Source organism: Rhea americana, unplaced genomic scaffold (assembly GCF_003343005.1).
Source record: "Rhea americana isolate MKP2758 unplaced genomic scaffold, rheAme1 scaffold_225, whole genome shotgun sequence".
In the NCBI taxonomy this organism is placed as follows: Eukaryota; Metazoa; Chordata; class Aves; order Rheiformes; family Rheidae; genus Rhea; species Rhea americana.
This window is the reverse complement of record NW_028186341.1, coordinates 440610-457698: the sequence shown is the minus strand read 5'-3', so window position 1 is coordinate 457698 and position 17089 is coordinate 440610. Positions and strand designations below refer to the sequence as shown.

The 17089-nt window shown below is 56.9% G+C and overlaps 1 protein-coding gene across 1 annotated transcript in view; it reads left to right on the top strand.

The window, feature by feature from the left end:
* The window catches only part of PTK2B (protein tyrosine kinase 2 beta), a 28878-nt gene that overhangs the window by 8069 nt on the left and 3720 nt on the right, over positions 1-17089 (top strand). The window contains exons 2-25 of the mRNA XM_085305627.1: positions 122-369; positions 3387-3565; positions 3691-3778; positions 4207-4286; positions 4516-4578; positions 4996-5050; positions 5710-5850; positions 6656-6730; positions 7031-7132; positions 7599-7716; positions 8262-8301; positions 8408-8454; positions 8786-8839; positions 9480-9577; positions 9706-9790; positions 10822-10922; positions 11058-11173; positions 11756-11856; positions 12123-12212; positions 12872-13076; positions 13918-14026; positions 14290-14355; positions 15521-15646; positions 16100-16246. Coding sequence (XP_085161753.1) covers positions 163-369; positions 3387-3565; positions 3691-3778; positions 4207-4286; positions 4516-4578; positions 4996-5050; positions 5710-5850; positions 6656-6730; positions 7031-7132; positions 7599-7716; positions 8262-8301; positions 8408-8454; positions 8786-8839; positions 9480-9577; positions 9706-9790; positions 10822-10922; positions 11058-11173; positions 11756-11856; positions 12123-12212; positions 12872-13076; positions 13918-14026; positions 14290-14355; positions 15521-15646; positions 16100-16246 — 2493 coding nt within the window. The 5' untranslated portion in view covers positions 122-162. The remainder of the gene's footprint in view (positions 1-121; positions 370-3386; positions 3566-3690; positions 3779-4206; positions 4287-4515; positions 4579-4995; positions 5051-5709; positions 5851-6655; positions 6731-7030; positions 7133-7598; positions 7717-8261; positions 8302-8407; positions 8455-8785; positions 8840-9479; positions 9578-9705; positions 9791-10821; positions 10923-11057; positions 11174-11755; positions 11857-12122; positions 12213-12871; positions 13077-13917; positions 14027-14289; positions 14356-15520; positions 15647-16099; positions 16247-17089) is intronic.

Here is a 17089-nt window from a genome sequence, read left to right as displayed (position 1 = left end):
CTCGCCCGCCCTTGTCCACCGCGAGGCTCCGTGCGCCCCATCCCGCAGGGTGACACCCCTCTCCAGGGTCCCCCGTGGGCCCCCGGCGTGGCGCCCCCCCATCGCCATCTCTCTCCCGCAGGGAAGGGATGCTCTGCTCCTAGCGGCCCGGGCGTCGTGAGGATGTCGGCCATCCCGGAGGCGCTGGGCCGCCAGCGGAGCAGCTCCTTCCGCAGCCTGGCCGGGACGCTGGAGAGCCCCATGGTGATGCTGCCGCTGGAGGCCGACCGCGAGGAGATGCGCATCCTCAAGGTGTGCTTCTACAGCAACAGCTTCAACATGGGCAAGAACTTCAAGCTGGTGAAGTGCCCCGTGACGATGGAGATCCGGGTAGGTGGCGATGGGGGCGCGCTCGGGCTGGGGTGCGAGGCCCTTTCCGTCCGTGTGGCAGCTGAGCTGGTTTCCTGGCGGACACCTTTCCCTGCAGCACCGTATCCCCCGGTGCCCCGAGAGTGAGACTCGCCAAGATCTGGAGGGAAGGGAGGAACTGGGCAGGGCTGGGGCGGCAGGAGAAACTGCCATGCTTGTCCCCCAGGGTCTGTGCACCCATAGGTGCACGTGCACATATGGGCACACGTGAGCATGCCGATGTGCGCAGGGGTGCGCGCGCCTCGTGCGGCCGTGCTGGGAATATCCGCGTGTCTGAGTGCCCAAGCTCCCTTGCTGTGGCCTTCCCAGGTAAACTCAGGTGAATCGGGGTTGCATCAGTGAAGACCCCGGTGCCTGGTGGGTATCGCATGGCTTTAATGTGCCAGGCTGGCATCCCACGGATTTAATGTGCCACACTGGTATCTCATGGCTGAAATGGGCCAGGCTGGTGTCCCATGGCTCTAATGAGCCAGGCTGGTGTCCCATGGCCTTAATGGGCCAGGCTGGTGTCCCATGGCTCTCACGTGCCAGGCTGGTGTCCCATGGCCTTAATGGGACAGGCTGGTGTCGCGTGGCCTTAATGGGACAGGCTGGTGTCCCGTGGCTCTAACGTGCCAGGCTGGTGTCCCATGGCCTTAATGGGCCAGGCTGGTGTCCCATGGCTCTAACGTGCCAGGCTGGTGTCCCATGGCTTTAACTCCCTGCTCACTGCAAGACTCTGCCGCTGCAAGTCGCTGCTGGCCCCTTTGCAGGCAGTGGAGAGGAGTTGGCATTTCCAAGCTGCTATTCCTCTTGCTCTAGAGAAGCCACAAAGTCTGGTGGTGAAGCGCCGCTGCGGAGATGCGCTGGAACCGGTTGCCCAGAGAGGTTGTGGAGTCTCCTTCTCTGGAGATATTCAAAACCCACCTGGATGCAACCCTGTTTAACATGCTCTAGGTGATCCTGCTTGAGCAGGGAGGTTGGATGGTCTTCAGAGGTCCCTTCCAACCTTACCCATTCTGTGATTCTGTGATTCYGTTCCCACTTCACCCTGTCTGTGCTGCTCCCCAGAGCCTCACGCCTCCCGTCCACCCCAGGACTGGCCCCACCCCAGGACCTGTTCAGACCCATCCTCACAGGCAAAGGGTTGTTTAGCGAACCTGAAAACCTGGAGGGCGCAGTGTGGTGAAGCAATGTTGAGCCGCTTATCTGCAGGTTGCAGGGTCAGATCTGCCTTGGGTGGCTCTCAATGCAGATGCTTATCACGGTGCACTCTGCAGAGCTTCGCAGGCCCCTGACTAACCCACAAAAACACAAAAGCCCTGCATCAGTGGAGAGGACAGCAAACAGTATTGTTTCTTTTCCGTAGGATGGTAAGGTTGGAAGGGACCTCTGGAGGTCATCTAGCCTAAACCTCAGCATAGCCCATGCGGGGATTGAACCCACGACCTTGGCATTAGYAGCACCAYGCTCTAACCAGCTGAGCTAAACCCATGCCAGGCCAGCTTAGGGGGCCTGCAGGCTGGGCTGCGTTCCTGCGGGGAGCATGGGAGCTGCGTGCCCTGGTGCAGCGGGTGATGCTACGCGCTGGCCAGGGCTGATCCTGGGGGCAGCACTTGTGTGGAGGTGACCGAAACACAGAGCTGGGCTTTGTTGCTCAGCCAGCAGGACGCCCAAGGCACTGCTGCTCTTCCTGTTGCCCAAAGGAGCTCATGGTATGGCAGAAGGCTTTTGAAAGGAGCTCAGCAGTAATCGGAGCAGGCAAGGATGCTCTAGGCTGGGAAAGAGGTGCCTGGGAGCAAGAGACAGGAGAGAGGCTGTGAAACCAAACTGCTCTGGCTAGTCCTTGCTTCTCCTGTACCTGAAGCAGGAGGAGGCTGCTCCTCGCTGGGGAGAGCAGACTACCGCAGAGGTCAGAAGTCACTGTGGTGTCCAGGCAAGACAGGACAAGCTCCTGGAGAAGAAATGTATTGAGGGCTCCTGAACATCTGGAAACTATGTCTGGCTTTGGAGGCTTCTCAGGCACAAGTAGCTGGAGACTGGGAGATTTGAAGGACGGATCAGATATTCTTTCTCTGTTCCCCACGCATCCCTTCTAGTCAGTGAAAGCCTGGCGAGGACGCAGGGCTGGGGTGAGCCAGGCTGTGCACTGCCAGCAGTATCTGCTTTGATGCTTGTTTGTGGGACGATGCTGTGCATCAGGCGTAGCTCTGCGGGTGTGCGAAGGAGGAAGCAAATGGCCCAATCAGATTTTCATCCTTGACCAAAACATATGTGTTGTGGCATAGTGGGTTGGCCAAGGCCAAGGCATCTTTGGAGGCCCTGTGTGGAGATCCTTGGGGCTAGCAGTTGTGCATGGAGCTGTGTTCTTGCTACAGGGATATTTCTGTTGCAGTCATAGTGTATTTTCTCTTCATTTTTGAGCTCTCTAAACTCATCTATAGACTTGAAGGCTAGGTGTAAAGTTTGCAAGGGGGAAAAGGGGGGTTTTAAGGGGAAATTCAGCTTTAAAGTGCCCACATAGTGGAGGCACACACCTGCTTTAGAAATATGTGTATACAGAAACTGCAGGAACTCTGAACTCAGCTCTGCAAACTGATGCCTCCCTTATCCAAGGATCTCTCTTAAAGGAGCTGATCCCTTGTAAGAGGAAAGATAAATTTACCTCTGCAGTCACCCCAGTGTTACGTTACAGAGAAGCCCAGGGGCCGGCTGCCCAGGGAGGATAAGTGCTCCCGGGTAGTGTCAGGGGTCTGCGGTAAGGATGAGCAGTCAGAGCTTGGTTTTAACATGTTCCCATCCTGTCCTCTTCGGTCCTGTCCTGTCCCATCCCGTCCCGTCCCATGAAGGGGACTGTGCTGAGCAAGGGCTGGTCATGGTGTAAACACAGACAGGTCCGTGGGGACCTGGAGCGCAAGGGCAGCCATGAAACGTGCCGCTGGGGATGCCAGCATCAGCCATGTGGGTCTCACGGCTACTTTTCCCACCGCCTTCACCAGGAGGTGATCAAGTCCATCCTGGTGAGCGGCCGCATGGGGCCTGACATCAAGCTGGCTGAGTGCTACGGGCTCCGCCTGAAGCACGTCAAGTCGGATGAGATCCACTGGCTGCACCCGGACCTGACGGTGGGCGAAGTGCAGGAGAAGTACGAGTGCCTGCACCTGGAGGCCGAGTGGAGGTAGGCAGACAGGTACCCCCGCGGTGGCCGTGGACTCTCCGCACTCCCCGTCAAAGGGAGAGCTGCTCCCGTGCCAAGCTGGGGGTGCCAGCCGAGCTGAACGAGGGGCTCTCCTGTGCTGCTAGGTATGATCTCCAAATCCGATATCTCCCAGAGGATTACATGGAGCGTTTCAAGGAAGACAGGACCACACTGCTCTACTTCTACCAGCAGGTCAGAGGCTTAAACGATGTCTCCTGAGCCCCCTGACCTCAACCCCAATAAAATGTCACTGCGCCTGGGTGTGCAAGGGCTGCTTCAGCCACCTTGACTCACCTCCAGAGCCACTGCCCCGGCACCAGGAGGGCTTCTCCTGCTCCCCAGCCCTGTAAGTGTGTGTCCGTGAACCCCAGGACCTTGCAGCCCATTTGCCTGCACACCATCTCCCTGAGGCTGCAGCCCACTCCTGTGGTCCTGTGCAGCCACTGGATCTGTGGGTCTCCAGCAGCAGCTACCAGTCCCAGCCAGCTTGGCTGTAGCAATAAATCTCTTTACCCCGCTCCTGCCCCTGCTGCATGCGAGCTGGGGGTGCAGGGTAGCGTGGGAGCTGCAGGACATGCAGACGCCTCCACAGCCTTCTGACGCCGCGTTGTCCTGTGCAGCTCCGCAGCGAGTACATGCAGAATTATGCCAGCAAGGTGAGCGAAGGCATGGCCTTGCAGCTGGGCTGCCTCGAGCTCAGGTACGTGCCGTCGGAGCATCCCAGCATACGCCCTCGGGAGCCAGACAGCATGGGGAGGACAGGAGCGAGTTTGGATGGACCCTCGCAGGGGAGGGAGGAGTTTGCTGCACTGAGTGTGTTGGGGCTCTGCACTCAGGGGATAGGATGCGGCGTGAGCACCCGAGGGCAGGGACAGCGGGACGTGTGGGCAGTGGCTATGTGGCTCTCCAGCGTCTCTCCCTTATTGCAGGAGATTTTACAAGGATATGCCTCAGAATGCCCTGGAGAAGAAGTCCAACTTCGAGCTCCTGGAGTGAGTAGGCACAGCTGGACCTGCTGGACTGCTCCCCTCGGGATCCCCCAAAGAGCCCCCCTACCTGCCCAGAAAACCCTCGCCCCTCAACCGCCCCCCTTCCGGCTGGGACCCTACAGATGGGCCTTCGGCGCCGACTCTCCTTATCCTCCTGAGGCTTGAGGTGGCCCTGCTGATGTGAAGGGTGCAGCAAGAGCAGGCTGGGAGCCCGCCGTCCCTTCCCCGGCAGGCCGTGGGCTCGCTCCTTGTGCCCGCACAGGGACAGCAGCTTCTCAGCGATGAGCACCCCATTGCCCCTGAGCGGGGACCCCCTTTGCCCAGCACACGTGCCAACCATATGCCACATGTCACTGCTCTGCAGTCCCCAGAGATGCTCTGCAGGGTCACTAATATGCACGGGGGGTTTCTGCTTTCCAGGAAGGAGGTGGGCCTGGACCTGTTCTTCCCCAGCCAGATGCAGGAGAATCTGAAGGTGAGGGGTTTGTGTCCAGGTGCGCATGTGCACGGATGAGTGTGTTCATGTGTACACATAGGTCTGCGTGCACATATACAAGGTAGGTATGCATGCACATATGTGGCCAAGGATGTTCATGGGTGTGCAGCTTTGCCCACGTGCAGCTTTGCAAACACATGTACGTGCATATCTGCCACACTTGTGCACATGCAGAGGTCTGCACACGCATGTGAAGGTGCATCTTCATGCCCACGTATGTGTATGCATGCATGTGTATGTATACGTATGTTTGAATGAGGGAACATCTGCTCACACATGTGAAGCTATATCTGCATGCGCACATGTGTGTGAGTACGTATGCATACACACCTGCAGCCATGTGTGTGCATGTGTGGGTCTGCACATGTGTGTGCACTCTTATATGTCCATATACATGTAGATGTACACACACGGGGAGGCATACTGGCACGCACATGCGTGTGCACACGTATGGGCATGCACGCAGATGTACCTGTATGTGCAGGTGCATGTTCACAGCTGCAGGTGAGCGTCCCTGCAGGTGTGTGTGCGTACGCGTCTGCGTGCGTGTGCAAGGCTGCGCTTGCTCCTGCTGCGCCCCTCGAGGCTGCCCGCCGCTGGGCCGTGCCCGGGGTGACTCGCAACCGCTGTGCCCACAGCCCAAGCAGTTTCGGAAGATGATCCAGCAGACGTTCCAGCAGTACGCCCTGCTGCGGGAGGAGGAGTGCATCCTCAAGTTCCTGCACACCCTTGCCACCTTCGCCAACATCGACCAGGAGAGCTACCGCTGCGAGCTCATAGTGAGTCCCAAGCCGCGCTCGGCATGGCTCGTGGCAGCCCGGACCCTGCGCGGCACCGCTTGGGAGGGCGCACACGGGGCTGTCCCCAGCCAGCTGTGTGGGCAAAGCCACCGTGTGCCCGCGGCCGGAGCGGTTCAGTAGGCAGGGGCACGCTGGTCCCTGCGCGTTCCCTCTGGGCCAGAGAAGGGCTCTGCTTTTGGTTATTCAGTGCACGGGTGCAACCACACGCGCTCTGGGGAGTTTCTGCAGGGAATGACCGATGCCTGGAAATTAGTTACGGACTCCCAGGGAAGGCAAAAAATCCAAATCTCCCAGGGAGGGGATTCCTGATCCTGCAAATACCTTGGTGTCACGTCTCAGAAGGGAAGTGGCAGCTCGGAGGGGAAATTTAGTGTTTTTCCCCTTTCCCCGCGGTGGAGGGAAGGACTAGGGAGTCCTTTTTGGAGGATAGTGACAACTGCAAGGGGCTAGGGGTGCAGGAGGGATTCTGGGTGGCAGGGACCCTCAGGGCTGCTTCCACGCGGACAAGTGCAAGCGGGGCCGGTATGAGCTGGTGCCTGGGAAGCTGAAGTTTGCCAAACCCCTTTGGGGCGAGGAGGAGGTAAAAGACCAGTGCAGTGGTCTTCCCTCGGGCTGCCTTGTGTTGCACCCTCTGCTGGGCCCCTCTTTGAGCCAGCACCTCTCCAAATCTCTCCTTAAAGGTGGTTTTTCCCGGGTGTCCCACACTTATCATGGCAGATGGGGAGGGAGCTGGTTCCAGAGGGAGACCCCCAAAAGTTGTGCCATCCTTCTGCTTCCCTTGCAGCAAGGGTGGAACATCACCGTGGACCTTGTCATTGGGCCCAAGGGCATCCGACAGATGACGAGCAAAGAGGCCAAGGTACGTGGCGCGTGTGCTGGGTGCTATGGCTGGGAGAAGGAGACCCAGGAGCTCTGCCAAAGCACGGTGGGGTCCTAAGCAGGTTCTTCTCCCTTGAATTTGGAAGGAGCTGGGATGCTCATGGTGTATGAGTTGTGTTGTGGGGTGCCAGGGAGCATGGAAGAAGCACCAGAGAAAGCAAATAGTGGCCAAAGTGAGCCAGGACAAGTTTGTGTATGCAGGGGTGAGAATATCACTGGTCTCTGAGTGCTGGCTGTATCCTGGGAACCTGATAGCCTGGTGATGCCCTTCTTCCTGCAGCCCACCTGCTTGGCTGAGTTCAGGCACATCAAGTCCATCAAGTGCTCAAGCGTGGAGGATGGCAGGGCCGTGCTGCAACTGGGGCTTGCGGGCACCCCCCAGGTGAGGAGGCAGGGCTGCCATGGCATCTGCGTGGATGCCACGCTGGGCTGGGGACTGGAGGGTTAAACACAAATGTAGCGAGTGTGCTGGGCTCTGCTGGACTGTGGGTGGGATGGTGGTACCATGGGATGACATGTTTTTCTGTTGAATGAGATATTGTTGGATGAAATTAGGTAGGACTTGACAGATGATCTCATGGGCTCTGGGGTGGGTTGGTGTTGGGTGTGTGGATTGGGAGTCCTGGGGCACTGGGAAGGATGGTTTGGGGGAGACTGGGGGCTGCTGCTGAGCAGGAAAGGAGGTCTTGGAGATGTTCTGAGCTACCCTGAGGTGGAGAGGAGAGGGGTGGGAGCCCTAACCCTGGCGTCCTCCTGCTCCTCGACTCTGGGTGCACAGGGCTGGGGTAGCCCCTCTGCATGCCAGGTTTTGGGCTCACCTGGAACCCTGCCCCTGCCATCTCTCCTAGTCCCTGGCTATCAAGACATCCTCTCTGGCTGAAGCAGAGAACATGGCCGACCTCATAGACGGCTACTGCCGGCTGCAAGGGGACCTGGAAACCTCCCTCATCATTTTCCCCCAGAAAGGTGAGCATGGAGCACCGAGCCCAGCAGAGTCTCCTGGGGAGTCGGGAGCGGGGTCTTGATGGGGAGCTAGGACTGGCCCAAGGGCTGGCTTCCCTCCCCCGCCTCCCCCCAGCAATCCCCAGCAGCCCTCATTTGCTACCCATCTGCTTCCCCTGAGACCTTGCAGCTCTGCGGCACCCATCAGATCCTTCTCCACCTCAGACTTTCATTCACCAGGGCCACAGCATCGCTGACTGCTGTCTTGGGGCTAGACTGTCCTAGCTGAGGTCCGCCAAAATTGCTGCACATGTGCTCTAACCCAGCTGGTCCCTAGCCGAAGGGTAGTGGCACCTCTAAAGCAAGGGTAGTTGGCTGATTTCCTGCAGACTTCTTCTCCCCTATCTGCTCCTAACACTTCATGAGGATCTAACAGGGTGCATGGGGTGACCTGTCCCACATCTGCCCTGGAGGCAGCACCATGGCCACAGATGGGCAGGGGAAGGCCCAGAGGTCCCCAGGGTCTGTCAGGAATGACTGGTAATGGCTTTCTGCTGTCCACTCTGCAGAAAAGGAGAAGAGGATCAGCCTGCCGCAGATCCCGACCCAGTAAGTCGCACACGGCCCTCAGAGTGGGGCTGTGCCCCTGCGCATGAGCCCCGTCCTGGTGTCTCCCTGCCTTGTTCGATAACCTGAGCCTCCGTCTGCCCCATAGGCATGTAGAGGAGAGAAAGTCCGTGTTATCAGACAGCATAAGCATGGGTGAGTTTTAGGCTCTTTTCCTTGCTTACCACCAGCCTAGGGGTGCCAAGAGGGCTGTCCCACAGCCTTTCTGAGAGGGGGACATAGGAGCGTGGGGTTTGGGGGTTTGATGGAGCCAGACACCCCGGGCTCTTTGTATGTGACAGCACACTCAAAGAGATGCAGCCGAGCATCCTACTGTGAGCGTGAAAGCCAGGCCTGCAGGTGGTACCCTGCAGGGACACCAAGAGACTCTGACCATGAAGGGCCAGACCCTTTGGGGACACGGCAAGAAATGTGTGTGCCTGAGTAGCTGTCTGAATCAGTACCTGAAATGTCTTCCTTGCTCTAGAATCTGATATTTATGCAGAAATCCCAGATGAGTCCTCAAGACCAAGGTCTGGAGGTAAGTGTCATCCCTGCCAAGTGCTCCATACTGGGCAGTGTGGGGCTGGAGCTGGACTCCTGGAGCAGGGCCTTGCTGAGCTCATGTGGAGATATGTGCCAGCTCCCCTGCTCTCCTGTCGCACACCTCCTGCCACGTCTGCCATTCTACCTGTCACATCACCCGCCATACCACCAACGCCTGCAGAAACTCCCACATTGCCCATTTCACCCATTTCTTCACCCCCCAACCAGGACATGGCCTCCTCTTCCCTATTCTCCAGTGCCCCAACCAGGCCCACTGTTTTCTTCTCTGTTTCTCACCCTCTTCCCTATCCCAGTTTCCCATCCTGACCTCACCTACCCCTCTCCACCCTCCAAAAGCAAGGAGCAAGACTATGCCCACACAGCTCATTTTATGTCCTCAGAGGGGCTGAAGGAGCAGGAATTGCTCTGCATGCCATAGAGTGGGACCCATGGCTCTGCCTTTGGTGAGGGGTTGATGGAGAAGGGTACCCAAGGGTCACCAAAATCTCCTGCTCAGCATGAGCGCTTTGCCCATGGGTCGGGACTGGGGTGTAGGCAGCTTCCCGTGTGGCTGCTCTCAGGAGAGAGGGGCTGCCAGCACCCACTGGTCCTACCCTATCTCCCCATCCATGAAGTCCAGTACTATGGGATCTCCCGGGAGGACATCACGCTGGGCAGGATCCTTGGGGAAGGCTTCTTCGGAGAAGTGTATGAGGGCATCTACACCAACCCAGTGAGTTTTCTCCCCTCTCCATTCCCCACCATCCTCCACTCTTCCCGGCAGTGACAGCTGAGGGAAGTGGGGTAAAGCATGATGGGTGTGGGGTGAAAAGGGGAACCTCCCTCTGCTTCTCATTGCAGAAAGGGGAGCGGATCAACGTGGCTGTGAAGACTTGCAAGAAGGACTGCAGCCCGGAGAACAAGGACAAGTTCCTGAGCGAAGCAGGTGTGCTGGGAGTCCTGCTGCCCTTTGGGGTGTTATGGCCAGCTCTGAGGTGGCCTCCTCCACCATGGGCACAACTGGCCTTTGCCCAGTACGGTGCTTGCACCATAGCCTCCCACGTGGACCCTCTCTCCTGCTCTGAGATCCCTGATGCCTGATACAGGCATCAGGCTAGGGCTGACCAAGATTCTGGTCCAGAGGGAGGTCACTTCTTGCAGGACTCTGCACAAGGGCTCAGAGGTGAGCAGAGGGGACGAGGGAAAGCTAAGAGGCAGGTTGTCCCTCCTGGATCTTCGGCTCTGTCACACTGAGAGCGCAGATGGGTTGATACTGAGCAGTGCTAGGAGGAGATGGGAAGGGACATCATGGGGCTTGTGCCTTCATACCTTCACTGCTAGCAGCTCCCGGGCTGGCAGGGCTGCAGCCAGCCAGAGAAAGGCAACACAGGTGGGTGGAATAGGCAGCTGATCCAAAGGGACCAGAGGAAAACTGCTTGCAGGTCAGATCCAGGCTGCAAGGGGCTACAGAGGGGACTGGCTGCAGGGGACGAAGGTGCTGGGGCCTAGAGGTGTTTGCAACACTGCGCTGGCTAGGTGTTAGGGACAGGACAGCAAGACATGGTCCCTGCACCTTCTGTTCCCTGTACTCTTCCTGAGACATACCAGTGTTGCAAGGCAGAACGGAGTGGAAGAGGGAAGTGGTCCCATGCCCTCTCTCCTGTGACATGCCCGTTCTCCAAAATAGTGTCTTATGGGAGAGGTGGCTAGCAGAGGAGGAAGGAAAGCTACAGAAACCTTGCATGAGAGCAGACAGGCACCATCTGGCCACAGAACCTCAGAAAGTAGAAGTCAGGAGATTTCTCCAGCCCCAGCCCTGTTGCAGACATACTAGGATATCCCTGGCAATTCCTTCTGCCCTGTCATCTGCCCTGTTATGGCAGAGATCTGGCCCTGTGCTCCTAGAGGAAGGTCTGGGTTCCTGGGGCAGGTGCCCCATGTGGCACGGCTCAGTGTCTGACAGTGGTCTCCCTGCAGTGCTGATGAAGAAGCTGGACCACCCCCATATCGTAAAGCTCATCGGCATCGCGGAAGAGGAGCCAACCTGGATCATTATGGAGCTCTACCCCTACGGAGAGGTGAGCAGGGTGGGGGAGCCATACAGCGAGGCAGTGGGGCTGAGCTGTCCCTCTGCCACCCTTCCTCCCCTAGCTCCATGGTGTTGTGCTGGGCTGTGCAACGGCCCAGCCCTTAAACTCAGCTCTGCTTCGCAGCTGGGGCAGTACCTCGAGCAGAACAAGCACTCACTGACTGTGCCTACACTCATCCTGTACGCGCTGCAGATCAGCAAAGCCCTGTCTTACCTGGAGGCCATCAACTGCGTCCACAGGTAACACAGGTCAAGGGAGGAGGTTTGGCCATGGGCCTGTGTGGCAGCTCAGAAGGACCCAGCATGTGGAGATGGACATTAGGGAAGGGAATTCCCTTTTGAAATGGCAAATTCCAACGTGCTAGGCTTTATATTGGAGATGGATGGGGCACTGCTTGATGGAGCAGGGGGAGCAGGCCTCTCTCAAGCCCTGGCTCATTGCAATGTGTGGGGTATTGAGGTGCTAACATAGACGCTGCTGTGCTTTCCTGGTGGGGAGGCAGTCTCCACCTACCCTGCTTTCCTTGGAGAGGCAAGTCCCCTCTTGGGAGCTGAGGGAGAAGGAGAAGGTCCGGATGCTGAGAGGGGAAGGGAAAGGTACAGACCTGGGGCTGGGATGGATTGATGGGAAAGCAGGACTATGCTGTGTGGGCAAGCTGGTAAGGGATGCTGGCAGCACCCTTTGCTGTGGACGGAGGTGGGGGCATTTTGCAGCCAGGTGAGCTGATTTTCCAGCTGTGAGCTTGTCTCCTGGCCTGAGCAAGGCTTAGTCCATCCCTTCTCCAGATGCCTCCTTCTCCCCAGAGTTCTCTCTCCTTGCAGGGATATTGCTGTGAGGAATATCCTCGTGGCCTCACCAGAATGTGTGAAGCTGGGTGACTTTGGGCTCTCCAGATACATAGAAGAAGAGGAATACTATAAAGGTAAGGGGTTTGTTATGGGCTTGGTGGCCCTGGACACAAGAGCAGGCATGTGATGGGGCTCAATGCAATTGCAGGCAGGGCAAGTGAGGGGTGGTGGGAAGAGACCAGGGTTAGCGTAACAGGGGCAGGTGGCAGGGGCCATGCTGAGATCGTCTGCCTGCCCTGCCTGCATATGGTTGTGATGGGCCTGCCTCTTCTCCTGCCACGCTGCTCACCCAGGGCTGCAGCCTCACTGTAACTGTGGCCACTGTCTCTCCCTCCACCAGCATCTGTGACCCGTCTCCCCATCAAGTGGATGTCACCAGAGTCCATCAACTTCCGCCGCTTTACGACGGCCAGTGACGTGTGGATGTTTGGTGCGTGGTGAGATGGGGACAGAGCAGGCTCCTGAGGGCTGCCCACCTTGCAGGGCACTGTCTTAACTCATAGGGCCAAATTCTGCTCTCGGCTCCCTGGTGCAAATCTAGTGTGGTGATATTGCCCAGATTTGCCTTAGGTACCTTAGAAGAAGGATTCCAGGACAGAGCTTGGGTCTTCCTGCAATTCAGCCATCACTAAGTGCCTCTTCCTCCTCCAGGGAATTCAAGACCTTGGTCTCCGGTCAGGGAGGCTGAGTTAAACTCTGCCCCTTGCAAATATCCATCTTCCTACTTATCTGCCCCTCCCCATAGCCTCTAGTGCTCATCTGTCAGTCTGTTCATCCTGATAGTCCTGTGCTCACCAGTGACAGAGGAGCATAGTTCCTCGCAGATGCCTGGGAAAGCTCTTTTCTCTGTGTTTTTCACATGGGGAACAAAAATGCAGAGTAGCCAAGTGACCAGCCTGGAGTCATGTAGCAGAGCATGGAGCTGTAACCAGATCTCCAAAAACCCAAGCGAGTGGTGATTCCATGGCTAGCTCCCATAGCATCAGTAGAGCTTGCTCTTCTAACCCGGTGTCATGTTAGCCACCCCATCAGTGCAAGCTGTGGCTCCTCATGCTACCTGCCCTGAGCCACAATGTCTTGTGTCCCCAGCCGTGTGCATGTGGGAGATCCTGAGCTACGGCAAGCAACCCTTCTTCTGGCTGGAGAACAAGGACGTGATCGGAGTGCTGGAGAAGGGCGACCGCCTCCCCAAGCCCGACCTCTGCCCACCTGTCCTTTACACCCTCATGACACGCTGCTGGGATTATGACCCCAGTGAAAGGCCCAAGTTCAAGGAGTTGGTCTGCAGCTTGAGGTGAGCAGGGTGGCAGTGATGGAGTGCCTGATGAGAGGCAGTGAGGTGTGATGGTTTGGTGGTGAGGTGGACAGATGGGCAAAAGAAAAATTGAACCCTGCAAGAGATGAGGTCTTGAGCTTTCTGACAAACCCTGAATTCAGAAGACTTTATGACCTCTCTCCAGCTTATAGTAGTGGTGTTTGGATTGCAATGAAGGTTTGCTTCTGATGGACAAGGGAGTATTAATTCGTTTCTGCTCATAATTTGGAAAATTATCTCTTTTTAATTCCAAAATGGCAGATAAATTGAATACACAAAGATTGTCTCAGTTTTGTAGCAGCTTCCATATCTCACTACATTCCCAAGAGGTTCCTCCAGAAGCTTTGGCCAATTCACTCTTTAGTCTAGTATTATTGAGCCATTTTCTTTCCCAGGAATCAAGTGAGAAGAAGCTGCACAAACTGTGCTGATGGTTGGGGAGCGTGGAAATCAGGACAGGCTCCACAGACCTCTGAGGGAGATCTCATACCCCAGCCTGCTCTGCCTTTTAGGGCCAGTATGGCAGCGTGACATGGTGGTGCGGCCGGGGTGTCCTGACCCTGTTTGCAAAGGGGAAGTGTCTCAGCCATGCAAACAGCGGGGACCAGCTGTGGCAATGCTTCTGTGTGGCCAGCCAGGACTGTCTTCTCCCAGTCCTTTCCCTTTGCTCTTCCCACTCGTCCTTGCTCACTCATGCTTTCCATGACACATCCAGCTTTTGAATCCCCCAGTGCTCCCCAGCACCTGGGACATGTCCCTGCCAGATGAGGCTGTGCTAACACTCCCTGCTGGGGGTTCCTCCCTTCACCTCCTCATGCAGTGACATTTACCTGATGGAGAAGGAGCTTGCCAAGGAACAGGAGAGGAACAATCGCCATCGGCCTCCCAAAATCATGGAGCCACCATCATTCCAGGAGCCACCACCAAAGGTGAGGAGAGGGTAGAGTCCAGCATGGCCAGTGTGGGCAGGACACCAGGTGCCAGCCCCTCTCTGGGGATGCCCGAGGGTGTTATTACCAGCAGAGCTGTGGTTTCACTTCCCCCCTCACCCCAAGGACGTGTGCAATACCATGACCCTGGGCAGGTGACCTGGCTGGCCCTTGCTGCAGGGGAAAATGGGCCTCCCTGAGCTAAGCTAGCAGGAAAGACATTTTATTCATCTGCATTTCTCCTTCTTCCTCTCCTCCCACAGCCCAGCAGGCCCAAATATAAACCACCACCCCAGAACAACCTCCTGGCTCCCAAGCTACAGTTCCAGGTGAGGCTCCAGGGCGGGACAAGCCAGTTGGGACCTGAGCAAGGGGGTTGACACCAGAAATCAGCACCCAGGGCTTGACCTGTACTCCAGTCCTTGAGGCACTTGACATCACAGCCTTTGGGTCTGAGACAGCGGCTGCCAAGCAGATCCACGCCGCTGCACCATTGAGTGCTTCCTTTTGCCTTGCAAGCAGGACGCAGCTCTACTTCGGATTCATCCCTGTTCTAACCACACGGCTCACATCCCATGTTTTGTTCGTGCCTTGGAGCTCAGAGAGAGGCTTTCGCCCCAGGGAAGGGTGACAGAGCAGGTTGCCATGTGGCACAGGCCAGTTTGCCCATGCAGCTCTGAAGAGAGGAGATGTTCTCTGGCATTACTGGAGGCTGAATTTGGTGGCCTTTTCCATGGTTGCACAGGGGAGGTCACTGCTTAGTCTTGGGAGCTGTTGTGGGAGCTGATGGGCAGAATTTGGATGTTTAAATTTTTGCCTAATGTCTCTCAGAAATCTGAAGTGTAGAGCATGGTCCCTGAGCGCTCACAGTGCTCCTATTGCTCTGGATCAGGCTGGACATCATCCTGACCACTCAGCTGGTCCAGATGCTAGAGCACACTTTTGGCTGGGGGCCTGGGGTCTCCATCTCAGGCTTTGGCGAGTCCTTTCCCCTTGTGCTGTCTCAGCTCTCCTTTATCTGAAGAGCGCTGTGCTGGGTGGCAGGGGAGCAAGGTGCAATAGGGCACCTGTGGCACCCTTGGGTGTCACCGCTGGGATGCCACCACTTTGGTGGGACAGTGTCTGTTCCAGCCCCAGAGTGCCATGGTAAAGCCTGCAAGAGCAGCTGCTATTTTGGACACCTCCTCAGGGATGGGTTTGGGTAGGGGAGCGAGAAGAGGCAGCCCCCGATCTCAAGCCTGTGGTCAGGGCGCCAGAGCAAACCTCCCGGCCAGGAGCCAGAGGAAGAGCCAAGCCTGCATTCCTGAGCCGTGGATGGCCATTGGGGTGGAGGGAGATCTACCTCCTGCAAGCCCTGGTGCGAAAGCCCCTCTCCCAAGTGCTCTCCGCTCGCCGTTCTGTCTGTCCATCCGTCTGCCCATCCACACTAACCTCCCTCGGCCTGGTTTTTGTGCCCCGCGCTGCCCCGCTCCCCGTGCCCCTGCCCACCCGCAGGTGCCCGAGGGTCTGTGTGCCAGCTCGCCCACGCTCACCAGCCCCGCCGAGTACCAGTCGCCAGCCAGCTCCCTGCACACCCCGCCGCTCAACCGCCACAACGTCTTCAAGCGCCACAGCATGAGGGTAAGAGAGAGTCTCCCCAGCCTTGCTGTGCCCGGAGGACATCCCTGCCCCGAACCACAGGCCACCTCATCCCTGGCCCGGTGGGGTTGCTGCATGTGGGAGAGGAAGGGGCTCAGCGGGAGGGTGAGGGATGCAGTGTGCTTCGCTTTGTGCTGCTGCCGTGTCTGCTGCTTCAAGCTAAAAGCCGTTCCTGACCCAGCTACGGGAGGGCCACATCCTGCCAACGTCCTGCCTCTGAGGGCTGTTTGCTGGCTGCTCAGGTTGAAGGGATGGTGCCTGCTCACGCAGACCTGCGAAGGCCCGGGGGTATCTCCAGCTCCCGGCCATGCATGAGGGCACGCACGTCCGGGTGAAGGCATGACCGCAGACGAGCAGATGTGGTGCATGGCTTGCATGCACTGAGCAGGGCACTGGCACCCAAGCCCCGCTGTCACCACTGCCTCCCTCTGCTAGGAGGAAGATTTCCTCCGGCCCAACAGCAGGGAGGAGGCCCAGAAACTGTGGGAGATGGAGCGGCTCAAGATGCGGCAGGTCCTGGACAAGCAGCAGAAGCAGATGGTGGAGGATTACCAGTGGCTGAGGCAGGAGGAAAAGTCACTGGTGAGTGGCGTGGGGCTGGCATCAGGGTTTCTGGGGGCCACCTCCAACTATTGCACCCTCATGAAGGTGGTGGGAGAAGCCAGATTACTCTTCCTTGCTTTAGCCCCCCACAGTGCAAGGCACAACATCCCTGTTTATAGCAAGGCCTTTGGTGAACTTTCCGTGTGCTTTGCTGTATGTTTCACAGTACGTGGTTTTCATTTACTGCAGTCATTAAGGTCATTTTTCACAGCTGGAAAACCCTGTTTTTCCCCAAGAGGAACAGCTTTTGGAGTAACCAAAACATTTGCACCTCTTTATTTTCTGCACTCTGTTAAAAATTTCACAGAGATGCTATGGGAAATGAATATTTTGAAACTTAGGGAATTTTTAAATACTTGCAATCTCATTTTAATGGGTTTTGTAACACTTTCAAAATAAGAAGTAAGGATAACTAATGGGTGACTAATGCATCAGCTTTTAGTGAGACAGGCTTGGAAGAGAAGAAAAAGGTCTTTTATTAGATCAATTGACGTAGTTAGAAAAGAAAAAGCCCAACTTCCACCACCTCCCAGGTCTGGGGGATGAAGCAAGCTTTAAGGTGATAAGCAGCTGGAGGCAGTTGCTTGAATTAAGCTTAATTATTTCAAGCAGCAGTTGAAGGTGGCTGGTGGTCCTGAAGCAGGAGAGTAGATAGTGATGATAGACAGGGATGGAGCTCTCTCCTGTGGAGCAGTTACCTTGCAGAGGGACGCAGGAGGAGCAGTAATAGGCTATAAAGCCTTGAGCCTCTACCACATCTCTGGACCTAGCAGAGCTATGGAAAGGGGCTCCCGTAGTGCATTTTCTAGGTTTCTCAGAGAC